At 43.3% G+C, this 27,521-nt stretch overlaps 1 protein-coding gene across 8 annotated transcripts in view; it reads left to right on the top strand.

Moving 5' to 3' along the window:
- BTRC (beta-transducin repeat containing E3 ubiquitin protein ligase) overlaps positions 1–24,891 on the top strand; it is a 122,436-nt gene extending 97,545 nt beyond the window's left edge. For all 8 annotated transcript variants that reach the window (XM_055802064.1, XM_055802052.1, XM_055802093.1 and 5 more), the window contains 9 exons: positions 4,376–4,472; positions 5,320–5,457; positions 5,935–6,053; positions 8,412–8,661; positions 9,346–9,464; positions 13,644–13,754; positions 14,356–14,434; positions 17,791–17,984; positions 18,994–24,891. In XM_055802064.1, coding sequence (XP_055658039.1) covers positions 4,376–4,472; positions 5,320–5,457; positions 5,935–6,053; positions 8,412–8,661; positions 9,346–9,464; positions 13,644–13,754; positions 14,356–14,434; positions 17,791–17,952 — 1,075 coding nt within the window. In that variant the 3' untranslated portion in view covers positions 17,953–17,984; positions 18,994–24,891. The remainder of the gene's footprint in view (positions 1–4,375; positions 4,473–5,319; positions 5,458–5,934; positions 6,054–8,411; positions 8,662–9,345; positions 9,465–13,643; positions 13,755–14,355; positions 14,435–17,790; positions 17,985–18,993) is intronic.
- Positions 24,892–27,521: the final 2,630 nt, after the last annotated feature.

Genomic DNA, 27,521 nt, shown 5'->3' with positions numbered 1-27,521 from the left:
ACAGTAGGTGCTGAGTGTTTCAAACCATCAAATGTGGGTTATTTAGCTGCCTGAAACATCATGTTGGTTCCTAGCCTGACAGTTGCTTAAATCAAAATTTGGGTGTTGGGGAGTTATGGCATCATCTGGCTGTGCAGGCAATGTGGGGGCTTTTTCCTCACCTTCTTCATTTGATCATGTTCTTTTCCCACTGTGACAAGTGAGATATACAGACTGAGATTTTTATGCCCAGCTGTCATTCGGTTCAAATTAAGAAGCTATGTACACCCCAGGGGAACACTAAACTGGTCAGCAGTTCAGAACAGAAGAGCTTTTTTAGGGGTGGCAGTGGGGCAGCATGTGCTATGAATTAGTTGTTTCCTGATAGGTCTGTTTGTTTTCCTCAGCAGATTTTCACTATTAGATATCTGTTTAATTTTCAAACTGGAAGCTGAGGGTAGGTACCATGGAGAATAGGGGACTTTGGAAATGCAGATAGATTAGTTAATAATCATCTGGAATAGCCTTACTACAATGTGGGTCTCACTCAAGTTTGAAGCTGCTCTGTTAACATTTCATTAGAACTTTCCCTCTCAGGGGTACGTCCTTTAATACATAATTTTCTTTTCCATGGGTGTCCCTAGGATGTTGGCAGAAAGGAAGCTGGGTATGAATATTTCATAAACAAGATAAAAGTGACAGCTCAGGCATTTTGGTTGCTATTAAAAAGAAAAAGATACAGAGTTGCAAACAAAGACTCGTTTTATGGTTAATTTTGTTTTACTTGCCTTTACTTCCTGAGACAAACTGTATATCAGGATTATGAAACATCCTTTAAAAATAGATACTGTTTTGATCTGCTTCCAATAGTGTAATGTTTAGAAAGAGTATAAAATAAACACAAGCGTGGCATTGGTAACTTTTGTATTCCTTTTAGTGCCTTGTTCTCTCCAGGACTTGTATTTTTGCTCTGTATTGTTGAGGTCACAGTCTGAAGGGGACCTTGAGAGGTTATTTAGTCCCTCCTGTTTCCCAGAGGCAGAGCCAGGTTTCTCTTTAGTCATTTCAGACATTTGTCTAACTTTTTCACTGATGGAGATTCCCCAGGCCTTGCCTGCACAAGGAATTCCACTGTTTCACAAACTTCAGTGTTAGAAAGATTTTCCTAAAATCTAGGCTGTCTTCCTAACTGTAGTTCAGCCTGTTATATTTAGCCTACACAGACACACAGGACAGTTTCTCATTCTCCTTTTTGCAGTGATCTTTTCCATGTTGGAAGATGATTATGTTTCCTACGTTTTGTAATGTAACCAACCAGAATCCTGTGTTGTCTTGTCCTCTTGTTATTCTTGGTTTCTCTGTTTAGACCCTCCTCAATTACTCTACTCCATTCTTGGAGGCTGATGTGATCAGCTGGGTGTCTTGCTTCTGCCGAGGCATTATCAGAGTTTGGTGGTGTGGGAAGTGTTGCTTTGCATGCTGTATGGAGGGCATTCCATTTTATGCTTTCCAGAGAACATGTGCTCTTTTCGTTAGCAGTGGTATGTAATACTGTTATAAAATTAATTACCCTTTCTGTGGAAGTTCTACTTTGCCGTTATTCCTCATCTTGCATGCTTGTGTTGTTACTCAGTGATGAACTTGGCACTTGTCCTTACTGAATTAGATTCTATTTATTGTTTGGTATTTCTCCATTTTGTCAGGAGTGTTATGAGTTTAATCCTGTCCTCCAAAGTTCTTGCAGCTTCTCTAAGCTTTAGTATCACCAGCCAGGTAATAAAAGCACTCCCTGTTCCATTCTTTGTCATTAATGAAAATGCTCAGTAATGATACATCTAGGACAGACTCCAGGCAAGATCCCAATTGCCATCCTGTTAGAGAGTGCACCATCAGTAAATGTGTTTTCCAGCCATGTGTGTCCACCTGTGAGCTCTTCCAAGATCATACTTCTCTTGCTAAGTCATGAGAATAGCCCTTGAGAAGTGAGGTTAGTTTGACTGGATTGACCAGTGTTGTCTGTTGTTGTCACCTTGTCATCTTCTAGGCACTCATCTGATTGACTGCGTGCTCTAGAACTGCTGAGCTGTCAAAGTTGAGTTGGATGGTCCACCATTTCCTTGGCAGACTTTCTTCCCTTCTTTTAAATGCAAGAGCTACATTTGTCTCTTTCCTGTTCTGTGGAACTTTACCTATTCTTTACATCTTGTCAGGGATTGTTGCAGATAGTTCTCAAGCTGCTCCCTTCCAGATCTTGAAGTAACATTAACACCAATTTCTAGTCATACAAACACATGACATTTCTAAACAGCAGTTGTAAAATCCTACTTCTGATCTCAAAGGACAGTCACACCCTGTTACTGCACCTCTTTCTCGGGCTTACACTGTGTCCTGGAGGTTGCTTTGACACAACAGGAGCAAGTTGTGCCCTGTCTTTCAGGTTGCCCTTTGATTAGCTCTGGAAGATACAACTGCAGTCATGGCGGGGTAGTTAAGAGAGGCAGACAAGAAATATCCAGTGTAGTTGCATCTCTGCCATATAGAGCTTTATAGCTTGTAATCAATGGTAAAGCTGTGCGTGGCACAAGGAGGCGACTAGCTGGACAGTTCAGAATGGTAAATGACTGGCGTTATTTGCTTACAGCTCCTCACTTTGCACATGGGCTGCCTGATTTCAGCATTTGCAGCTTGTGGTTTGCAACAGAAACACACAATTCCGCAGCATGGTAACCTTCACTGACAGCTTGTTGGGAGCAGTAAGGGTTACACAGATTTAGAGTAATATAAAACAGAAGCCCAAAATCTGGGCACAATTGTGTCTATCTGAATACTTGATTGAATTGGCCAGTCATCAAAACCCACAAACAATAGTTCCTTTTATCCCAGAACCACAGCACAAGGCCACAGGGATGCTGCGGAAAATTCCAAGCAATCCTTTAGCTGAGCTGTAAACAACTGACCCTACGTGCAGCAAGGCAGGGCCTATAGGTAGCAACAAAATCTTGTATTAGTTCAGCTAGTAAATCTAGAAACAGTAGACAGGTTTTCAGGCACATAGGCTTGTATACAGATCATCGTAGACCAACTGCAAGTCTTCCAGAACGTGTCCTAGGTATTCTGTGTATCTCCAAAGCATTTTTCATTTCCCTGGCCCAATAGTTTTAATTTTCTTGTATGCATTTCCAGACTGGATCACATTAAGTAGGCAACCATCTAGTTAATTGTTTGCCTGCATCCGTGAGTCCTTTCTTTGTGTGTGTTTGTCCGCGTATAAGTGGCTGCTCGTCATGGTGTTTAAAGACTCGGATGATTGCTTTATCCAAGGTGGAAAGCACCTTTCTTTCGCATCATACTTAAAGTCCTTTATTTAAAGAATTTTCAAAAGTTCTTTTTGTGAGCATTTGTTATTTTGTTTATTCAGTCCTGTATTTTGCTACTGCCTCATAACCTAAAAATTTTGGTTCATTGTGATTTCCCTAGTTGAAGTACATCAGGGCAGCTGAGGTACAGTTTCTCAAATGAATTTCAAGGTATACTGCATGGAAAGGACAAGAAAGAAATGCTCAAGGAAGTATTGAACAATTAATTTTGCTATAATGGAGCAAGAGAGGGAGAAATGAAGAGCTGGCCCAGTGTAAACTCTGTGCCTCTGATGCCAGGATTACACTCGGAGACATTTGTGCCTCTCTCCATTTTGTGAGGCATGTTGCCAGGCAGAACAGCAGTTAGTACGCCCATGGTGGGCTTTACTAGCTTCCACACCGTGTTTGGTGGCTTCTTAACTTCAGGATGAGGAATTAAAGTTTTTTACACAGCAGGTAGTGATTGCCGTTTACGGATTTTTTTTGTAGCAAAAATCTAGCTTGGGATACGAGTATTCCAAATCAGTGTTGAAATGAGGGAGGCACCACAGATGAAGTGTTGCTTATCAAAATATAGTAGTAGCAGTAAAATGTCAATGTACCAAAACTGTTACTGTTCATGGTAATGCAGATGAAAGCTAGCCGTGAATGTATAGTGAGTTTGAGGGTTCCTTAGCTTCTTTCATTATTTTTTTTGTACACTTCATTTTAAAGGTGACCTTTGATATGGGTATGTGTATTGCGGGCATGAGCCATTCTCACCTCTTATTGAGTTGAATGGGCTCATGTCCATAACAGAGAGCAGATTTCCCTTCCCTGAGTGACTAGACGCAGGTCTTTCATGAGTGTTTCAGTGTCAAAATGCAACACTGACATATTTGCACAGGAAACAAACAGGAACCACCCCATCTTCCTGATTAAATTAAGTTTGAATATGAATCTGTCTGTGCTTTTCAACAGTGGTTACCCATTTGTAAAATGCCAGGAAGACCTTTCTGTAAAATGCTGCAGCATGATTTGTGTTCAATGTCTTCCAGGGGACAATATCTATTTAAAAATAAACCTCCTGATGGGACTGCACCACCCAACTCCTTCTACAGAGCACTTTACCCCAAAATTATACAGGACATAGAGGTAAGAAACAGCTTCCAGATGTGGTGGTGCTTCGTGGGTGGTTTTTTTTTTTTAAATATCCCTGATTTATTCATGATGCTGAAATTCTGAGAATATTTTGTTCTAATGAAATATTTCATTAAATCTGATGTGTCTGTGCTTGTACCAAGTTTGTAGATCTGGGATAGTTTTATAAGGTCCCATGCTTCACTGCTCCTTTAGACACAGAAGAAGCTGGATTGTTCAGTGAGCTGTTTGCAGATGGAGTCTGTACAGCTTGCACATCAGATGTCACAGCAGCACTGTACCGTCTTGATTTTCTCTGTTCCGTGGTACTTTGCTCCACACAGTGCAAATGAGACCCAATAAAGGAGACATCAGGAACTGAGCCAGGGAGAAAGTGCATTGCTAAAGACTACAATCCCAGGACCCAGGGCAACAGAAAGCAGCTGAGCATGGCTGCCTTGTATCTAGTGTGAACAAAATGTCATGTTTTGGTAGCTTCCTAATGGCAAAAGTGGTGCTCAGGCACTGTTGTGACAAGTTTGTACAAGCGCTTAGCTAGAGCTCAACTGAGATTTTCTCCTCGTTGAGTCACAGGGTGTTAAAGGTTGAAGGCAGAAAAAAGCTTTCAGGTCATTTCTCCCTCACCATTCCACATAACAGTCAAGTTTAGCCGCGGTATGTTTCCAGGCTTTTGTCCAATTAATTGGACATGTGTTACTTCTTCTGGAAAACAGTTACATCATTGTACGGGCCTGATTGCAGGAAAAGTGTGAAGAAAACTGTCTTCTCAAACAAACAAGAAAAGGGGAGATAGTTCTGTGCTTTGTTTTTACTCCTGTTTTGTCTTCTGGCTCTCCTCAAGACAATAGAGTCAAACTGGCGGTGTGGGAGGCACAGTTTACAGAGGATCCACTGCCGAAGCGAGACAAGCAAAGGGGTTTACTGTTTACAGTATGATGATCAGAAGATCGTAAGTGGCCTACGGGACAATACTATCAAGGTGAGAATGCTCCATAATGGCATACTAAAGGCATGTAGTACCTATGCCATAAATAATAGTGTCCTAATTTCAGTGACACCTACCCAATCTCTTGTTCATAACCTAGCCTTCTCCTTCCCCCACCTCACACCTGCACAGCATGTATGCCTCTTTTATCTGGCAAAAGAGACCCTGCTTTCTTACAAACAGATTCCACTAGCGGAGTTTTCGTCCATCAGTAATTATAGGCTATGTAATTACTGTGCCCTGTACCCTGATGAGAAGCATAAAACCAGTATTCATAGTAAAGCCAGTAATATCAAAGCTGTTAATGTATTGCACCAAAGAGCCTGTAGAAAACTCTGCAGATACTATTAAAGGTGTTCTAACTGCACCATGGATCATGTACTATAATAAAAACCAGACCAGTTAAACCAGTAAGTGCTAAAAGATGAAAACCTTGCTGAGCTGTCTGGTTTTGAATGTTTGCTGTCTTAGATCTGGGATAAGAATACATTGGAATGCAAGCGAATTCTCACCGGACACACGGGTTCTGTCCTGTGCCTCCAGTACGATGAACGGGTGATCATTACAGGATCTTCAGATTCAACAGTCAGGTGTGTGCTCATGATTTGGAGCTTTTGGTTTGCCTCTTAAGATTTTAGCCTTGCAAGCTGCAGAAACAATTTTTTCTTAAAACGTGTGCTGTTCAGTCATTTCCATGAAGTAGTTCAGCATATTTGTTCAGTGGTCTACTGTCCTTGTTTATCAGATGTCCATGCAAATGACGGTCAAGGAGAAATGAGAACCTAAACAAAGGCCAGTCAAGGTCAAGATGACTTAGGAAGGCCATCTGGCATTTCACCAAGGTTTTGCATGTTTTGACACTCCCTGAGAATGTTTTAAATTCTCCCTGAGAATAACTTTTTAAGTTGGCTGAAGCTTTCAAAGCAAGTTCGAAGGTTTAGTCATCCATTGTGGCTTAATTTTAACAAAAGATGTATGACTACATCTCCTGTGACTTATTAAAATTTCAGCATGTTTATTTTCAGTCTTTCTAACCTTGCTTCTTTCCAGTCTCCAGAAAAAGGCTGGACACCTCAAGTCAACACTTGCGGTGCATGTTGTGCAGATGTGAAGTCCACTAGACATTTTACAGAACCCCAGAATGTCTAAGACCTGTAGTGTAAACACAGGCACGTATGCGTTAGTGAATAGCAATATGAACTTGGATGTGAAAGAGCAAGTCTGTCTTCTCCATGTTGTTACACATTCTGTTCTTGTCAGAGTACAAGCAATGCTTATGCGGTGAAGTTACAGACAACCAAAAGCTGTGTCAGTAGCCTTTTCTGAAGCTATTAGCATGTTTTTCTATGGCTGCAAGGTCTTCATAGTTATCACCGTGCTTGTGCGTAAATGACCACTGTTAAGCTAATAACCATTAAATTTAGTTCCTGACATGTGATGCATGCAGTCTTGTGGTGCTGCTAGATTTTGGGGTCCTATCATTAGCAGAAATCCAGAATTCGGCAATACCACCTGCCTGGAGGCAGTGTGGGAACTGCACTGTGCTAAACAGATTGCAAAAGGAGAGGCTGATTTCTGTAACAAGCACTATCATCTTCCATATCAGGCCAGGCAGGCCAAATTGTAGACTGGCTACTTGCCCAGAAATACTTTGTTTCCCACTGTATCTATAAATGTTTGTGCAGACCCCAGAGGCACATAGGATGCATCACTTTTTTTCCTTGGGTCTCCTCAGGAAGAGGGGCTTCATCCAATAGACGGTACAGATGGGCTCTTAATGCTTCTGAGATCTCAGGGATGCACTTGTCCAAAGAAGTCAGTAGGTCTCCAGCTCCTGCTCAGTTTGGCAACCCTGCCTGCAAACTGCTTGTATGTTAATGGCTCAGGTCTTTAGTCTGTGGGGTTTTCTCCTTTGCATTTTGTAATTGGATTGTCATTTTCTTTCTCATTTGTAGTCCAGAAGTTGAGGCACTTCAGCCTCCATAAGTTAGAAAATAAGATATTAGAAGGCTTTCTCACATCTTGCCTTTTCTTACTGCTCGCCTTATTGGAAGAGGAAAGTTTTAACTTCTGTAATGTCTGATGTGCCTGATGATACAGCCACTCTGTGCTCTCACATAGTGTATCTGGGATACAGGTGTGATAGTGCCAAAAAAAATCTCTTTATGGAGGGTAAAACAAGTTTGCCAACAAACAGCCCAAAAGAAACATTTTTAAGGCTTAAAACATTTCAAATCCTAGAAGTCTTGTATGAAGCCTTTGTCCAGCTTTCATCTTATATTATCTTTCAGCTGAAGCAGTTGGTTCCAATAACATTAAATTGACATAAATGCTCTGTCTTAATTTGGGTATTCAGCACATGCCTGGAATGTAGCTGTGTACCAGATGCACTGCAGGGTAAATGCAATTCGTGGTGCATCTTGTGGCAATTACTTACATTTGTTTGAAAAGCATTATCTTGCCTTCTGCTTCTGTATAAATTATCCTTCGAGTTGATAGTCCTGTGAGAGAGGTCAAAGATTAAACCTGTCACTGAACTTGCTTCTCCACGGGTCATGATTAGGGACTCGTTGGCTAGAAATGGAGTGTGTGGTAGGCTGACACAACCAGGAAGCATCAGTCTTTAAGGCCATCGATCTCACACCTTTCCTCAGCACTAATTTCCCTTAATTAAAGAACACGTTTTTCCTGGCTGGGTTATTTTTATGGTGTTAACTGCATTGCAGGATTTTTGGCTGCTGGACTGTCTCGATGTATGCATAATCAACAGGTTTTTATAATACATCTTGTAATGAACTATTTAATAATGTAGATATAACTTGCGGTGTTTGCTTCTCTAATATTGCTAGAGAGTCAATTACTTCTCCCCATCCCTCCCTCTCTCTGCAGAAAATCCACTGTACATTTTTTTAACTCTTTTCTCTCTGGTTTGAAATTTGAAACTGCAGGGTGTGGGACGTAAATGCAGGCGAGATGCTGAATACACTGATTCATCACTGTGAAGCAGTATTGCACCTCCGCTTCAATAACGGCATGATGGTGACGTGTTCCAAAGACCGTTCCATTGCTGTGTGGGACATGGCTTCACCAACAGACATCACCCTGAGGAGGGTGCTAGTAGGGCACCGAGCTGCTGTCAACGTAGTGGACTTTGATGACAAGTACATTGTATCAGCATCAGGTGACAGAACTATAAAGGTGAGGTGTTTGAGGCTTTTTATTTCAGCCATGTGTATTTAATAACTGGGAACAGTGACCAGACAGGGATGGTGATAGTCCTTGGCAGTTATTACACAGCTCTTCCTTTAGCAGCAGTGTTCTTCCCGCTGCTCCACTCGTTTCCACTCGTACCTCCTCTGTTGAGCTTGCACAACTTGTTTACAGAGCTATGTGGCAAATCAGATCCAGGTAGAGAAGCAGTTGAAAAAGGACTTTTTCTTCTGTGTTCTTTTTCAACTTGACCACTTCCATAATCTGTTTCAGCATCGGTCATTCGAACAGCTGTCAGAGGGCAGCATGGGGCAAAAGGGAAGGTGAGTGGATAGGAGTCACTTAAGTGTTACTGCTATGATCCCAATCTGCAGCATTAAAACTGAGGAAAATCAAGATCCTAAATCATAGCCCAAGAGTGCTAAAGCCTGATTTTGGAAGCTAATTCTCATACGGTATGGCAAAAATCTTCTGTGTACAGTGACCCAAGATGGTAGCACTTGCGGACTATAATCACAAGTCATTGGAGGGGTAATTTTCCCAGTCTTAATGATAGCATCTTCAATTAAGAGTATTCTGGATGCAGCCATGTATCATGCAGATACCAGTTTTTGTTAGTCTCTTCTTAATAATTTTGTCTCTGTGTGGTTCCCTCCCCCCTTCCCATCACAGGTATGGAACACTAGTACCTGTGAATTTGTGCGCACCTTAAATGGCCACAAACGAGGCATTGCATGTCTGCAGTACAGAGACAGGCTAGTAGTGAGCGGCTCTTCAGATAATACTATCAGGTAAGAGACACACTCCCCAATGCAGAGTTCTGTACAAGCACGTTGTCTCTGATTCCCTGGGATGCGCAGAGGTTAGGCAACTGAAGTGCCGTGTACCCTTGTCATCTATGAAATATGCTTTCTTTGGTATAGAACATTGGGAACTACTGGAAAGAGATATTAGAAGCCTGTTTTACTGTGTTGTCTTTCATTCTCTGTATCTCAAGAGTCCCATACTAATCAACAAGTTGCATTGCTCTGACAACTCTGGTGTATGAAGGAGCTGGCAAGTACCACTTTCTATGATGTCCTCTTGTGATATTTTAATTGGGCTATGTGTCTAGTTAAAGGGGTCAGATTTGCAGTAAGAGGCATTTAATCCTCTGCAGAAATCCTCCTGGGCTCTCGCCAAACTCTTCTTGTGGTACTTGGCACCTGGTTAAGTTTGGAACAGCTGGTTTAGAGCATGAAGTTCAGTTTGCTGCCTTTTGCACTTCTCCAGCTGCCCTAGTTGCGATCTGAGATTTAACTCCTTCTGGTATCGTGAGCCAGGATTTCTCCCTACATCCTACAGCTGCTGGCAGAGGGATGTCCCACTAGTCTCGGGGTGTACAGAGCAAGCTTGAATATTAGTTTATGTAGGGAAATGCTCTGCCATGCCAACAGGAATAAGAGCAACCTCCCTTTTATCTTTGTCATTGCTTTAGATGCCTGTGTTCTGATAAAACTTGAAAGCTGGACAGTGTAAGCAGAAACCCTTTGCTTTGCCTGTCAGTAATAATTCCTCTTCAGTGAGAACGGTCATGCTACTGTTTGCCTGCAGGCTTTGATTGCAACATGCTGCCTCTCCCTGCTTTACATTCTGTGGGAAAATGGTGGTCCTTTGGTTGATACCGCCAGGTCATTGTGCCAGATTTTGGTATAGGGCTGTCTGAGAGCATGACCGAGAGAGCTGGAACTTCTGTCTCTTCATCAGGGGAAAGAGTATTACAGGCATTATGTAAAAGCAGCACCACTTATACATGGTGAGAACTCCTGCACTGCAAATAGGAAAAAAATAACACTCTGCAATTGTACTATGAAACTTGGTCTCAGAATTAGAATAAGAAATGGTTAAATAGCACAGCAATTAGGGAAGTATCTAAAATATGACTTGCAGTGCTAATAAAAATAAATGTCAGGATAGTGATAACGCTAAAGAGGAATACAGTTGCTTTTATGCTTACACTGGACAAAATCCCTAGTTGACAGATGAATTGTGCTAGAATTTCAGGAATGTTGGCAGTGAATCTTAATGGAAGTCAAGTGTGGCAGCTGTATGGGCAAGGCACAGGACTCACCTGGTCACGTTGTTTTCTGTCAACCATTAGCAGGGGGCGCAAGTCAGTGGAAGGGTGATTGAGAAAGGGCAGGTTACTAAGTCATGTTTGTGGGTATGTTTGATTTTAATCCACTGTAAAATGCCAGATGTTGTGAGTTGGCCTTTAGTAGAGGCTGCCTCTTGATACAGAATTTGAAGTTTGTCTTTCCTCAGTTGCAGGGAAACTTTTTCCAAAAAATCCTTCTGTGGTTTCTAGTTTTGCAAGCTGAAAAATCAGTATCTTTCTTCTAGAGAGACTCCATGTATAAAAATTATTTAGGTTTTGGTTTAGGCCAGAAATTTCACTGGTGTAAGAGGATCAGCTATATAGGCATCACTATCATTGTGCCAGTTTCCATCTGGTAGAAACTGATACATCAAGTTTAATCCAGTCACTTCAGTATCTTTGCCTCTAGGATCAAAGTTTGTAATTGCTACAGACAAGCATGGTATAGAAGAAAAGAAATAATAATTTAGAGCAAGAAAATAGAATCAGACTACATCATCTTGGGTTAGTTTTTAAATGAGTGGTTAATTTTCATGTGTGTGCACACATGGGAATCTGATACTGGACTGTTTAGACAGTAGCATTCTCTCTAGGAGATGGGCATTCAGGCTCACCTGCCTTCTGTACATCTTCCAACTCTGCCAGGACTTCAAGTGAATTAAAGGCTGAGATAATTGCAGACCTCCTCTACTTCCAGAACTTCTCCCAAATCTATAGGAAGAAAGAGTGGTAGTGTTCTTGACTGCATACACTTCATAGTTAATTTTTTTAGTTAGTTCTCAAGCCTTAAGAGTAGTCCTCTTGCTATTTGGTTCTTTGACTATTTAAAGAGGTAGAGATTTGAGACGTTATCAAATCTGGGAGATACCCTTGGCACCAATTCAGTTATCCCTTTTGTGCATGAAGGCCCATTCCCCGCATGGCTAGGGACATGATCTTCTCTTTTAATTCCATTCAGATTCAGGTAAAACCTCAAACTGGCACCTGAAACTACAGGCCTGAATTAGTGTGATGCAGCCTCCCAGAGCTGCTGGCAATCTCAGTATTGATGGCAAGGAATGGAAACACGTGGCATAAAAGTTCCTGGCATAAGATTGCTCTTCAAACCTTTCTGCACCAGTTCATTTCTGGCATTGTCCATCCTGTTTACAGTCCTTGAGAGGCTTAATTTGACTGACCATGCGAAAAATCTGACCAGCCAGAGTGCCTTTGGCTGAGCTTTGCCGTGGAGTTGCTTACTCTGACCTTGACTGGTGTGGTGGTACTCATGTGAATCACAGATCCCTGAAAGATCAACTTCACAAATCGAAGAATCACCTTGTGCTCCTCGTTGGCCTCAAATGTGTGCACAGACAAATCCTTTCCCAGTTTACAGTGATGAAAGAGTTCTGTTCATTCATTCCTCTTGTCCAAAATGAGAGCAGCTTGTTGTGGCAGGACAGCTGCAATCATTATCCACCAACCTTGGGCACACATCCGCTGGATCTGGATTATTCCCTGGGGGACCTCAGGAGTAAAATGTGTGGGGACAGTTTATCTCTTTCTTTGTCTCTCTCTCAAGGAAAAGTGACCTGACCCCTCAGCTGCTGTGCTGCTTCAAGATGTGTCACCCAGAGAAGTTCTGTGAACGACCCATATTTTTCACTTTTGTAAAGTTCATGTCAGTCTGAACACTAATTGAACGAACATTTATGGACATTTGTGACTGCTTGCTTTCATCTGTATGTGAGGGAACTGCAGAAGATACTGCTATTAAAAGATTCCTGTATGAGCAGAGTATGTCTCAACCAGAGAAAGAACAGCTCTAGACAACACATGTCAAAGAATTTCCGTTCTTGTAGACGAATAATCTTTCTTTATCTGTGGTAATTGGGAGTTATGTCAAAGAGCTGACAAAAATCTGGAAAGCAAATAGACTTACTTGAGAACTTTTTCAAGTGTTTCTTAAGTATTTTTCAAGGTAGTGTGTAAGTCTGAAAAATAATGTATTTTTATTTATTCTCCGTGCTAAATGTTATTCATGGAGCCCAAAACTCTGGGATGTTTACATGAGAGAATAACGCATTGCTGGGTCTCTTACTGGGATACTGTGTACTTGTTATGGTGTCAGAACTTTTTTAAAACATTGGGTTATTAGAAACAGCAGGGAGCCACAGAAATTATTTGAAAGCAAGAAGAAAATGCATTACAAAATAATAAACATAGAGTGCCCATTTTAGCTTATGCATAAGGTGCCTAGATTATAGAGTAAACATAACTTCAGTGGGAAAAATGACAAATAAAAAAGGCTTGTTAATTCACCACTTTCACCACTGTATTGCTATCTTAAATTTGTCTCGTGGTAGCCTTGAAATCAGAAATAGGCATGTAGGGGTACAGAAAGGGGCGCGTGCCCTGTGAGTGTGATCTTACCCATTGGAACAAGCTGCCAAGGGGGCTGGTAAGTCTCCCTCTCTTAACATCTTAAAATCAAGGCAGGTTACCTTTATGAAAAAGTCAACTTCAGTAAAATAAAGTTATGAGGCTCACTGTGGAGATAACTGGGCGATATCCTCTTATTACTAGAGCAGTAGATGCTAGACACAACTGGTCTTAAAATTTTTGGATCTCTGACTCACTTCCCATGTGATACCGTAACATAACGGTCATGCTGAAAAGCAAGCATCAGCTTAACAGCAGGAAAAGGAGTGATGAATGTAGTTTGTTTTGTCTTTGTTGTTTCAGCATACTCTTTTATTTCCAGGTTTCCATTAACTACCAGCAAAGACCAAATGTTTCATTGCAATGATCAGATACTCAGACATTCTTAGGGTTTCTTTGTACTCTCTTACAGACTGTGGGATATCGAGTGTGGGGCATGTTTACGGGTACTGGAAGGCCATGAAGAGTTGGTGAGATGCATACGCTTTGATAACAAGAGGATAGTCAGTGGGGCATATGATGGGTGAGGCTGTCAGTGCAGTTAATACCTTGCTTCTTCCTGTCTGTCTCAGTGTCCCACATCCCACTTTGCTGTATCTTCCTTATAAATATTAGACTCCTTGTCTGTCATACCAAGAAGACCTTTTCATGGCCTGTAGATGAGGACCGTGCTACAAAGTATACCTTTCTTCTTCTTTGAAATCAGTCAGTGTGATTTGATCTGTGTGGTCCAGTTCTTTAGTTTGTAAGAGTATCTGACTCAACCTGAAACGTGTTCTAGCTGAACCACTGGTAAGAACAATCTTTCCCATCTGTGGCTATGTCTTCTGGACCATTTGCCATTACAGACCAGGTGTCTACACTCCCATGTGTTTCTGTTAGTTATTACCACATGCTTTTTATGTGTTTTACTTTGTGACAGCATATTTTTTCCTCCCATTAAGCTCTGTAAGCTTTACAAAGGGGAAATGCAAGAACCAGGTCTCAAGAGCAGAAAGATTGCTGTAATTTTCCTTGAACTGATGTATTAGCTAAGCTGTACTAACAGGTTGATTTTTTTCTGTGGGCACTTGCTCTTTTCTCTTTAACAGAGCCATGGTGTTTGTCTATTTTTTTGGTACTAGGAAAATTAAAGTATGGGATCTTGTGGCTGCTTTGGACCCCCGTGCTCCAGCAGGGACCCTCTGCTTGCGAACCCTTGTGGTAAGAGCTTTTGGTAGGGATGTTGGAGGGGACAGAAAAGTGCTTCATCAGGACTGTCTTGAGCCATGAAAACTCAATTCAGCTTAGCCCCAGTCCACAGGATCTAGAAATCATTGCTAGGGGTTTGGCTTTGTTGGGTGTGTGACTTTTTTTTTCTTTTTTTTTTTAATGTTGCAAACTATAAAGCATTACAAGTCAGAACTTGTGGGGTTTTCACTCACTTTTTAAGTTTTGTTCTGTGATTTGAAGTTAGTAACTAAATCCGTTTTGGATACTTGTCCTTCTTGGAATCCATGTGCCAGTGGGTTTACTTTAACCTGTGTGTACCTGATGATGTAGTAGTAAGTTGTCTAAACTGTTGATATGAAATTTCTTAAAGAAATGTAGCACATTCCAGATTTGAGGAACAAGAACAAAAACACCATTGGGATTGCTTTTAACTGGCTTTTGGGTGTTTAAGGAAAAAGCAGGTAAGGACTGGAACAGTGAAATTGCCTCATCCTTAAACAGCAACTACTACATCCATTCTGCCATCGGTATTTAGTGCAGGTTTGATGATGGTGTGGTTAAAATGTCATAGTGTGACTGTTAACAGCATTCACAGTCATGCTTAACAGTGGCTCTGCGCTGGTCTTACAATACTGCGGGAAAGCTGAGAGAAAAATGCCAGTACATTCCTCCAGCATGTTCACCCCAAAGACCTTGTACTGTTGCTGGGGATAAAGGAAGATTTAAGTCCAGTACCAAATTCTCATTGAAAAAGAAATACTAAATGTATTTAATTTTTAGCTAAGAAGTGTTTGGGCAGTGTGTGGGTTGGTATACATTAGACCTTTTCCTGCTGTGGCATGTGACTGTAGACTGTGCTTTAAACCAAGATCATACAGAGGTGGTCTGATTCTATAGATGTGTGGTTACCTCACAGCAGCTGAGCTGTGCTAGCTGAGCTTCTGCCCACTCATTGACCACCTGAAATGCTACAGCAATGGGTGTAGATTTTGCTTAAGGATTTTACTTTGCATTTGGTGCAGACTCTGAGGGTTACTGTGACTAAGCTGACAGGCAGTAAATCATTAAGCTGTGCTAACTCTTTTCCAATCATATATTTGGACCATAAGCTGTGGAGTAAGAGTCTGAGAGAGCCTTGGATGCCTGCAGGTACTATGTTGAAAAACCTTCTTGTTAGCCAAATAGAACTGCAAATAGTTTCATGGCTGAAATCCAGAAAAACCCTTTGTTATTGGCCACCCAGTTCCAAACTATGGAACAACTCTGTGCCCAGGAGCACATTCCTGGGAGTCTAAGACTTCAGCTTGGTATTAGTAGTGTTCCTGCTCCAGCCTGAGACAAATGTGTGCCTAGTAACCTGTAGACTTAATTTAACTGGTGTGATTTCCTCTGCATTTTCCAGCAGTGGACAGCCAAAGTGCCCCAGCTAATTATATTATAAATCAGAAGCGGTGGGATGGAAACACTGTAGGAATCTCAACACATGGATACTCATAAATTCCTGTTTGATAGCAATGGAGGGGGCCAAAAAGGGGGGAGGGGGGCAGGGGGCACAGAGGAAGCTGTTGTGGCACTTTTAGGACTTTTCATGTTTATGACAACAGGGTGTCCTTATACCCACTTACCCATGGTTTGGGTTTTTTTCTTATTCTTCCCTCGGCCTCCAAAATTAAACCTGGCTGCACAATGAACATCGTGAGTCTCCTGCTGCTCGTGTTCAATTTTCAAACAGTAGGAGGAAAGTGCACAGATAACAAATGCTCGCTGCATGCCAGGTCCCTTCCAGTTTTGTCTTCCGTTAGCTGGAACAGCAGCCACATGAATTTGACAGAAGCTTCCCAGGCACAGAATAAACATGCAGTTCAGCTTTCCTTACGAGCTAAAGAGTCCAGGTCCTTGTGGCCTCAGCTTAGGGTGTGCATTCTGCTTATTGCCACTGCAACAGCAAAGGGTAGGTGCTGTGTGGAACTTCTAGGGCAACCTTATTTAGCAAAGTGACTGGGAGAAAAAAAGGGAGGTTTGGAAACAGTTGTTGGAAGTGCCTCTCTCTGTCAGTGTCTCTGTGAGAAATCCCTCAGTGGATCTGATTGTTGTAGTGGTATTTTTAGAAAGAAATTTTTTACTTTGCTACCTCAACACAAACTCTGGAAAAACAGTTCTTTTTAGAATAGGTGGAAAGCAGAAACCCGTAAAGTGTTTTTGAGACAAATTCAAGTTATAGGTAGAATATCAGGAAAGTTCCAATGATTAGACCTTTTTAAAACTTTATTTTAAAAGTGGAATCTGGCTTTGTGTGTGTGTATTTTCAGTTAATTTTAATTTAAAGATTCAGAGATTCACTTCAAAACAGTTGTTGCACTTGCAAACTGAGCTGTATATTTGTAGTCCTGTGCCGTAAGGCAGAGGCTTCCCATTTAGTAGGTAACAATTCTCTTTTGTATAAATGTTTGAGAAACCTGTATTTTCAGTATTACAGTATTTTAAGACATGTTTTTTTTCCCCTGAGCCCCTCACAATGTGTGAGCACTGAAGAGAAATATGTATTAATGGAAGAGACAGGGCTCACCCTAGCTGCATGGTTTCTCTTCCCTTCTGACTGAAGAGGCCACTGCTCCTGCAGCAGCATAAGCACCAAGAAAAAGTAGGCAACACGAAAGGGAAAGCATAGCGGATTTGCTCTGCGATATCCAGGATCTTGCCGTTACCTCCTGTTAATTACAGTCTGAACTCTTGCCAAATTGTCATGCCATTTCCACTCAGCCTCAGAGCAGAATGCAAACTGCCGATAAAGAATGCCCTTTCTAGTTCATATTTTTAGAACTGCTTAAGAGGAATTATTACTGTGTCACTGGACTTTACAACAGGCTTCTTAGTGTCCTCCAGTATTAAGCTCTTTCCTCTTTAGCAGTGGCAATGGTGCCAAGGCTTGAATGCAGAGTTCTCATCTCTCCCCATGTAACCTACTGCATCTGGGAATGCTGTGATTTCAGAAAAGAGTTTTGCCATGGAGCAACGAAGACAGTGTTCCTATTGGCCTCACCAGACTGAATTGTGTGGTGGGAGGGAGTTTGGTCTGTTCTGCACAGTGTATGTCTAATACTGGGTTTTAAGGAGTAGCGGGTAAAGTAATGTAAACTTCCTGCCAGCCAAGTACTCGCATATGGCAAACCCTTTTTACGGAAAGAGCCTTTAATTTAAGCTGTATGATGGTGATGCACAGTGTGTATGTGAGGTTTACTGAGAAATGGATGTAACATTAGAATCCAAGGCCAAGTTCATCTTCCCTGCTCCATCCCAGGTGCCAGCAAGTTTGTGAAGTAACTGCTGTGTCTCCCACTTGCATTTAGGAACATTCTGGAAGGGTCTTTCGACTCCAGTTTGATGAGTTCCAGATTGTCAGCAGCTCACACGATGACACCATCCTCATCTGGGATTTTCTGAATGACCCAGCTGCCCAAGCAGAATCCACTCGTTCCCCGTCCAGAACATACACCTACATCTCAAGATAAATAACACTACACTGTACCTCACACTCGCACAGGTAAAAAGAAATGAATATAATGAGGCTTAGAGGTGACACTGGATGTAGTGCTAATGCAAGCCTGCCGCTTGAATAACTAGCTGCGTCTATCAATATTTCTCATCTCGGCTGGACAGTAATTACAGTGTCCTGTAAAAGGACAGAAATCTTTTGATACCTTAGAATAGGGACTTTATTTTAGGATTTGTGGCATGTGGCGCCTGTGATTTCCCCTGAAGAACTCCTCCTCCTCTGTCCATCATCATCAATAATTAAATCAGCTATCACTGCTGTCCAGAAGGAAGAAGGGTTTCTGCAGAGCGAGTAGAGCAGCTGCTGCCTAACAAGGGGATGCAGATGGCCTGACCCTGGGCAGTTGTCACCAGGCAGGAGGCTTTTGCCAAGAAGTGTCAGCTTTATTCCCTCCCTCTGAAGTGGTGACCGTTCTTCTCTCTCTGCAGCAAGCTGATTCAAGAGAACAGTTTGGCTGGGGGAGGAGACACTGAGGCATAAGCCCAGGTGAATTTAATCGAGACGCATCAATGTGCAAAATCATTTACTCATAGGGCCTAACCCTTGTTCTCTCTAGCGTGGGACAGGTGTTAAGTTCTTCACATCAGAGCCTGGCTGATTTGTCTTGGCCAGTGCAGTTTGGGGATTACATAATGTTTCATACGTTTGGGTCAGTTGTAGAGTGAATTTGATATGTACGTGAGTGGAATGGGATAGCATGATTGCCCACTTTGGTGGGTACGTGCAGTTACTGTTAATAGCTTGAGAAAAATGGCAGAAGAGCTGACAGGCTTCTGCAAGGGGTGTCCACAGTGACATTTCCCCGTGAAAATGCTGTCACAGGGCACATCTTGTATCCTGTCTGTTTAATTGGCAAATGTACAGTGATGCTCCAGAGCTGTCAGATCAGCCATCTTGATTTTCTCAAACACTCCAGTCAATCAGATGTTCTTTTAAATCATTAAAAAGTTTAGTACAAACAGGGTTTGTTTGGTTTGTTCTGTTTTTTTGTTCCCAGGACTCATTTAAGCTGCAGTATTTAAATTATCTGCCAATGCCAGGACAAAAGAACTATCCACGTAACCAATACTTGCTGAAGAGAGAGGCTCTCAGACTTGTTTCTGGAACAAAGTTGGAATGCGGTTGATCTCAGACAGGGTCTACTCAGCGCGGCTGACTGCTAAAGTGCTGCTATATCAGAAGATGACTTTTATCTTTCATGAACAGTTAACATTTTTAAACCTTGCCATCCCCTTCCTCCCTTGTCCCCCTCTTCCTGTTCCACTCCTCTTCCCTTTACCCTGTTTGGTTCCCCTCCAAACCCAGTCACAGATGTTCTATGAATATATTTAAGATGTTGCCGGAATGTGTTGCTTTGCTGTTAAGCAGAAGACTTATAGCCACAGTGCATCCTGCTGAGAGAGTCACTTCAGGGTGGGTGGGAGGGTGAGTGGGGAGGAGGCTGCTACTCAGACTGAAATCAGTATCCATTGCTAGGCCTTTGTGAAAGCATTCAGCTCTGAAGAGCAGAAGAAACACTAACAGCCACACCAGCCCCCCTCCCGCAACTTCCCTGTGGCTTTTGGCTGTTCTGACTGCAGACCTATTTTTTGTGGAGAGAGGACCCTTGAAATTTGACTATTATGAGCCAAATCCATCTCTTTCCTCTCCTGCCTGCTATGCTAACTCTTTGGAAGCTGGATGTGTATTGTAGTCTCCCTTAACATCTGCTTGGCTGAGGAATGCTAGTCGATGAAAAGTTAAAACTTTCTTCTGCCAAAGTTCCAAGCGTGATGGGCTGGGGTTGAGATCCCGTCCACCCCTGCCCTGGGTGAAACGTTGGCCCAGGGCAGTATTTCACTAGCAGAGAGATTGTCATATACCATCTTCCTCCCGCTGTTCTCCCTGAGGACAGTGTGTTGCTTATCAGACGTTCTGTAAACTGGAGGAAGTTTGAGGCTGGTATGAGGAGGAATGCTCTCATCTTTCCAGTCCTTCTCCCCTCAGAGAGGCTGTAGTTGGGTGCTGGAAGAGGGAGCTGCTAAAAACCTCGGGGAGCTCTCAAGATTAAGCCACCCTAGTGTGGAGACACTACACAAACACTCTGGCTATGACAATAAGACTTTGCTCACACGAATGAGCAAATGCACAGTCCCGTGCTGATGGCAGATGGGTGAAACGAGTATGGCCATGAGTATAGCCAGTACAGTTAGCAGTGGCTCCAGGCCAGTTCTGCAGTATTCCTGGGGCTGGCCTTGCTAGAAAGCCTTCAGGAGAACCTTTAGTGTGCTCCTCTAACCTATGTGCATGCTGTATTGTGTTTTAGGGACACAGGCTGATTAGTCCCTTTCCTGGTAGCTGAGCTGGATCTTTGCTTTCTAGCAGCTTTTGCAAGTTGTCATTGTTCAGAAGATAAAAATAGCCCTAGAGGAGGGACATGAGAAACAATTCTGCCTGTCTCTCAACTAGACAGAGAGGTCTGGGGGAAAACAGCTCTTTTTACAGAGCTGGAAGGAATTGCAGCAGGCCTGCATTTCGATCAGGAAAGACTGTGTAAATCGGTCCCTGGCTATTCCAGGTTTGGGCCCAGATCTTCCACTGTAGGTCTTGAATAACCCCCACTGCCTTAATGGGGAGTTACTCCAGTCCCACAGTAGGAACATGGGGTCCTTCATCTCGGGGCTGGAGGGATTTAACTGGGGCTGGAGGAGGCTCTGTTAACACCCTCTAAACTGGGAACTTGACAGATGGGAATTTTTTTTAAGCTGTACTCATCAACTTCACTTTGCTGGGGAAGCAGTTGCGTTGTTCCTAATTGCTTCAGATGTGCTTTTTCCACCAATGAAATTTTGCAAGGAGCTGGGCCCAGAGTCCCCAAAGATTACTCCAGAAGGCTTAAATCATTTTGGTGACAGCTAAGACAGACAAGGTGATGGAGTTACGGAGGAAGGGAAGGCTGGTGCTTGGGGAGTACCTAGTGCGGGGCCTGAAGCACATGGGCAGCAGTGTTGAGCGCTCAGCTCCCTGTAGTTTCATTGAGCCTAGAGACTACATGAGTTCTAAAGAGCATCTTGGAGCCTGTGGTGACACTCCTATTTTCTGTTTGAGCTATGACTGCAAAAGAGTCAAATAGGTTAACAACTGGGCTCTGTTCAGGTAACACTGACAGTGTGACTTACCTCTGCAGAGTCATAAAAGTTCTGAGTCACAATGATAAGTTCATCCACAACTGACTTTGGCACTACTTTTAAATCTAGGAAGGCTGTTTTGGATTTTCAGGCAGCTCTACATACCAGGCATACTGCAGTCCCAGAGCCAAAGTGGCAAGGGAGCAGAGAGAATCAAAGTTTACATCCCAAACTTAGCTGAGTTGACGTTCTGAATCTTGCTGTTATTTGAACACTGTTCCTCTAAGTTCAGTTATTACAAGGTCTGCAGCATGGTTGTGTGTCAGCAGGGTTTTATGAGACTTTGGCTGCAGATTTAAGAGTTATTTCTTCAGTTTGGTCATCCTCTGTCTTTTACATTTAGGTTATTGTGGAAAACAATGATCTGTTACTTCAGCCTCTGAAGGCTGCAGAACTTCCTAATATTTTAATTGCATCTTTGTGGCCAACACCTACGAGGATGCATTTTATTTTGCTAGCTGAGAGAATCTGGGAGAAACGGAAGACTGGCTGGCCAAACACAGAGACAACACCACTGCAGATTGTCCTTGGTTGTCATAGCCCTGCTGCTCCGTGCTGCTATCCTGTAACTTCTAAGCTCTGTTGGGTCTTCTAGTGGTACCATAGTTTGAACTCTGCTGTATAGAGCTGCTTAAGGTACACTTAGTGAGCAACAGCTGAAATCCATTTTCGGCACGTGGTAGGAACGGTATCTTACCCCCAAGAGGGACTGTGTCTGGGTACTTCATACAGAACTGCAGAAGGGTGAGGATTTCTACCCCACTCCCTGAGCTGTACAAATTTTCTGATAGCTAAGAAGGAAAGTGAAGTTAACTGATCTAACTTGAACTTGAAACTGCCACAGCCTGACGTTTGGTGGTGTTTATTGTGCACCCAGGGAGAAACAATCTGGTAAGTAGATCTCCCAATGTCAGAAGAAAGTGGCTTTTTCAAACTTCCCCCCGCCCCCTTAGGATATGTGTGTGTGTGTGTCTGAGTGTGAGTGTGCAAGAGTGCATGTGAGAGAGGTTTCAGCATGAACTGGATGGATAATCCCTCCGCTGGGTTGGAGTAATTGCAGAGTTTATAATGAAAAGAACTAGAATTTGCCTGCTGAAAGGAGATAAAAAAGGGCTGGAAGTGTCTATGGGCTTTTAAGTGTTGCACATCGCTTTGAAATGAAATTAAATACCTCTGCTGCATAGAGATTGGCACTTCTCCCACAAGTAGGAAGCTCACACTAGCCTTCCCCCTTGGACTACGGGATGGAAAGTACTGGAGGTGTGGGATATTCAGAGCAGGACAATCCGTTATGGCCACACCATCTCCTGCTTGTGACTCCTTTGCAATAGGGTGCAGTTTTGCTGCAAATATTTCTCATCCTCAGAGGAATACAGCTTGCTTTAAAATATGCAAACAGAAATAGCATGAAGGAATTTGCGGCGAGAAAACTTCTGCGGCTGTCTCCTCTGGAGCAGCTCCCTCTGCTCCCCATTAACTTTCAGGGACAGACACATCCGCTGTTGGAACGGAAGGATTCAGGTGACAAGTTGCGAAGTCTGTGATCATCGGAAACATTGAAATGCTTTACACTTGTTTCTAAACTGGAAGCTGACTTGGACCACCATGCTTTACCTACCCGCCACCTGCTCCTGCTCCAAAGGATCCTTTTTTCTTTTTCTTATTTTTTTTGAATGCTGAAAAAGCTGGAGAGTATTGTGCACTTTTCTCCGCTCCCAGGTATGTGTTTCCTGCCCCTGCCACATGTTCCTTTCTCAGTCTGAGCAGAGCTCCAGGCTTGGTTCTGAGTTTTTTGGTATCCCAGCTCCAATGGGAAGCACATCTCCAGGTTGGGCTTTTTGCCTAACTTTGTTAGTTTCCTTAAACACCATTTTAGATCTGCCTTTTGTGGCTGATGATGCCTAAATTCGCTTGGTGTGGGGATATTTATATATGATAAATCACAGAGCCTAGCTAGAGAAGCAGACAAGAAGGAGCAGCCAGCCTTCCTACTGCAGGCTTGCTCTTAAGTGTGGGAGGAAAAGGAGGAGACAACCCAAGTGGTTGAAAGCTAGTAGGAGGTGCAGAGATGGAGATGGATCTCTACAGAAGTGGGGACTATGCTGAAAATAGATCTCTTAGCTGTGTAGTTGACTCAGAAGAACAGAGGTTTTCTGTGAGTACATCAAAAGTCATTAGGAGGTAATGAAGTAAGGCCTCCAACTGTTGAACTTGTCAGTTGATGCCCCTTTACGGTTGTACTGGGGGCATGAGGAGAAAGGGACGGTCTAAACTACACTTGCCAAGAGAAGAATGAACCTTGCCAGGGTCTCCAAGTGGCATGTATGATGCATCTGACATGCTGAGCCTTGCCCTACTGTTCTCCCCAAAGCAATAAGCAGCAGCTTCCCAGAAGGAGGGGGGAAGAGCAAGCGACCCCAGCTGTCCCCAAAGGAGGTCTCCATATGAAATCTCTCCATCCTCCTGCTGGCAAATCGCTACTGGAGTGATTGGCATGAGGGAGGCACAGTCTTTCTGTCTCCACTTCTAATTCAGAGATTCACAGAAGCAGCAGTTCCTGTTGCTTCCCCACAGCCTCAGCAGTGGATTGAGAGGAATGGCTGCCTGCTGAGCATTTGGCTTCCCCTCCTTTCCCCCTCACCCCATTATTTTTTTTTTTTTTAAATGAGATGTAGCCAAATTACTGGCAAATTCCTGAAGCATCTCTCCCAGGGTGAACCTTGGAACACTGCCAGAATAAATTGTCCTTTGTCGTGTCAGAAAACTCTTCCCACCACTTTGTGCTTGTTCCCAAAGACCAGTGGGCTTCCACATTTGTTATCCAGCGGATATCCCATGGGAGTTGGCAACACTGGTTAATCCTTAGTGATATTAAGCTGATACTCTCAAAATTGGAGGGATCCTGATGTAAATGGATGTACAATCAGCCCTTTAGATATTATAGCCAATTCCTAAATAGGTCCCTTTTTTTAATACCCTATCACTGTAAACTATATCCTGATTTCTGCTCAAGCATAAGGCAAGTGCAGCTGTGGCCAGAAATCCAGCACAAAACAAAGTCTTCATCACAGAGCAACTCTGCTGGTACCTGTATGATGAGTAACAATTAGTTGCCTTTACAGGCAAAGTGTTTTAATCTGCTGGCACTCATGCTTTTCATCTAAGCAAAGCTCCATGTGCAGGAGGAAGACAGGACAGCCTGTCCTGGGCTGTTTGCAGTGGCTTTCGTAAGGAACTAGCTGTGAGAATTTTTGGGCAACTCAATGTGAAAATCTGGAGCTGCTTTTGAGCATAAAACTTTGCTTTTGGCTACTTCTGGTTTTTTGTGCGAGGCGTTGCGGGGCTCAGCCTAGGCACAGTTTTAGCATGGCAGAAAAATAATGTGGACCTCGGCAAAGTGTAGCAGATCCCATTTCTCCCAGTCATTTTACATCACTACCTTTAGGAGAGCTGCATGCCTGCCAGGCCAGCCTATGCTGCATCACTCCTGCCTGCTCAGGCTGAGGTGGGTGTGGGAGTGGGAGAGGTGAGAAAGAACATGGTTTCTCCAGAGTTTTCTGTTTGTTACTCTGCTATATTTGTTATCTGGATTCTTAAGTAATGAGTGCTTTGAATTTCGTGATTATGTTACGGTGATGTGTAGTTAATGTACTAATGTTCACTTGAGCTAGGATCATGGTAACAGTGTGGTTTGTTTTTGTTTTTTTTTTTTTTAACTGTTCAGAAAATAACTTAAATACAAATACAAAGATTAAGCTGTGAATCTCTCCTGTTTTCCTTTTGGGGTGAAGGACACCATCAAAACAGCAAGCCTAAGCCCGTATCTTCCTTGAGCCCCGTGTACGTGAGTCACGCTTCTGCTGCGTGTGCACTGTGCATGATACTTGCGGTGTGAACACCTGGAAGTGCTGTGGCTGTAAGGTGGGTGGCTTTGCCCCGAGGCCTGGGTTGATGCAGCTTCACAGGACACGTGGAGTCTGCCGTAGCCAGTCCCACCTCAGAGCTGCCACTCATTGATGAGTGCAGCATAAAAGACTGCTCAGGCAGTTGGGAAAAACACTTATTCCTAAAACCACAGCATACTTTTTAATTAACAAACTCTCCATTCATAGCTGATGGCCTCTGGCTGGGGCAAATGGGTCCACGCTGTAAGCCAGAGAACGGATGTGACTGACACAGAAGAGCTGGAGCCATCCTGCCCATTAAAAAAGTGGGGGGAGAGAGGCTATAAAGACTTTGTTTTTCTGGGTACTGTTGCAAGATCCTGGTAGGAGAAGCACAAATTTGTTTTATAAGCTAATCAGAATCCTGCTGTTCAATAATGAGTGAGTAATTGACATATCGCAGCACCGCCATGCAACTCCATGGCTGGGGATGCTGTCATGCTTAGGGCTCGCCTGAATTTTAACACAAGCACCCTTGCCCTCAGAATACCTTTCTCTTAAAAACACTCCTTGGATAGCAGCCTTGGATCTTGCAATTTTACTTAAGAGCCCCTTTTAAAACATAGGCTGCTGCAGTTTTAAGATCCTGACTCCTGGGGTGGTCAGAAAACAAACAAACCCCCACACTCCCGTCATCTCTCTCCCTGCTGGCTCCATTCTTGGGAGCCAGCGGGGGACTGGAGATTGCAAAGGCTCCCGCTTTTCTGAAGCGCTAAGAGCAGGATTCCTGTCACTTTCAATCCCCATCTCTCCTGTGACAGGGTTCCCGGCAGCCGCGTGCTTTGTTTGGCAAGGGTTTGGGGTTTTTATGTGTGTATATATATGTATTTACACTGCTAACCTTTTCTGTTCCCTCCCTGCTCTTTCCTCCCATCCGATAATAGATTCGGAAGAGGAATTGCAGTGACAGGCTTCATCCATCGTTTCAGATTGGTCTGTAACACAGGATGCAGCTTGACTTACACACGTGGCTGCCTGCACACACAAATGAGACCCCTTACCTTGCGTACTCACAGCCCCAGTACTCAAACGACACACATACTACCCAGTCCTACAAGAAACAGGTTCTCCTCATGGATTGTTTCTAGCTCTTCCTTGGCTAGTTCCCCCCCTCTTCTCCTTGATATTTAAAGATGAGGATCAGAGTCTTTTTTTTCCAGGTTTCGAGGACCGGACAGTGCTGTGCTGCAGGGCATGGGCTGGAAAACTTCTCCCTGGAATTCTGGCATCTGAAAACTAGAGTACTAAAGAGAGTCTTTGAGAAAGAAAAGCAATCTCAATTGTAAATTTCCACTGGAAAAGAATGAACACCAGACAGCTTATCTTAAATAGATTCAGTGGTTAATTACCCTTTCTGTTTAAAAATGTGTGCCTTATTTCCACTTTAAATGAAGGAAGAAAGTAATGTTTACCATAGCTTCAAATTAACAGCATTTGATCAGCCTACAGCTTTAAAATGAAGTATCTTGGTTTTGTTGGTTTGGGTTTGGTTTTTTTTCAAATTATTATTATATTATATACATGCTTACAAGAGTATAGTAAGCTAGTTTTTTGCAAGGGGAAGTTGGCCAGTTTAGACCTGCTAGGCGAGAATAAATGTATTTCTTACAACCAGTGTTTAGGATGAATTCAGCAGTTGGGTGGTGCTGAACCGGTTTGGAGAGGGTTAGGATGGCGAGCTGTCAGCAGAGGAGGCAGCATGGCCAGGGAAACAAAAGCCCTGAGCAGACAGACATGCTCTAGCGCTGCCATCGATTTCTGCGGGCAAGCTGTCCCCTGGTCCTGGCAGCCCCTGGGGTATGGGCTGCGCCTGGCTCGGTGGCGTCCTGGCCCATTTGTTCCAAGGCCGTGTGCGGCAGAGCGTCCCCCAGCCCATGCAATGGCACCTCCATCCAGGAGGTTGTGGGAATGATGCAACGTTTGGTGGGAATAGGATGCCACTCCTGGGCTTGAGAGCCCGGTGCTTTGTCTGTGTAACTGTGCCTGCAGAAGACTTGCAAGTGCTCAAGTTGCTTCACAGCCAACACCCACACTGCCCTGTGTGTTGGGACGCGCCCTGTCCCAGCAGGAAAGCACCTGTGCTGCTGGAGAAGACTGAGAGGAAAATAAGATCCTGCTTGTGCGAACTATCCCATGCAAATCTAACGTAATGGGGTGCAGCCATCTGAGGTCTCAGCTTGTCCCCTTTGCTGGCTGGTCCTTCCTTGGCCAGTATGGCTGAGGACATCTGACAGACAGGGATGTGATGCCCTCCTAGCAGGCTCCAGTAGTGCGTGTGTGTGACTACCAGCCACTTTGCTTTGCCCTAAGAGATCTCAGACATGCATTATATCCCCAAGGGATACTCTCTTGTTTCTCATCAGCGTTAACCTTCCCACCCTGAGTTTTTTTTTCCAAAGTGCTTTGCTGACATG

The sequence above is a fragment of the Falco peregrinus genome, chromosome 1, assembly GCF_023634155.1.
Source record: "Falco peregrinus isolate bFalPer1 chromosome 1, bFalPer1.pri, whole genome shotgun sequence".
Classification (NCBI taxonomy): domain Eukaryota; kingdom Metazoa; phylum Chordata; class Aves; order Falconiformes; family Falconidae; genus Falco; species Falco peregrinus.
This window is presented reverse-complemented; position numbering and strand designations above follow the sequence as displayed.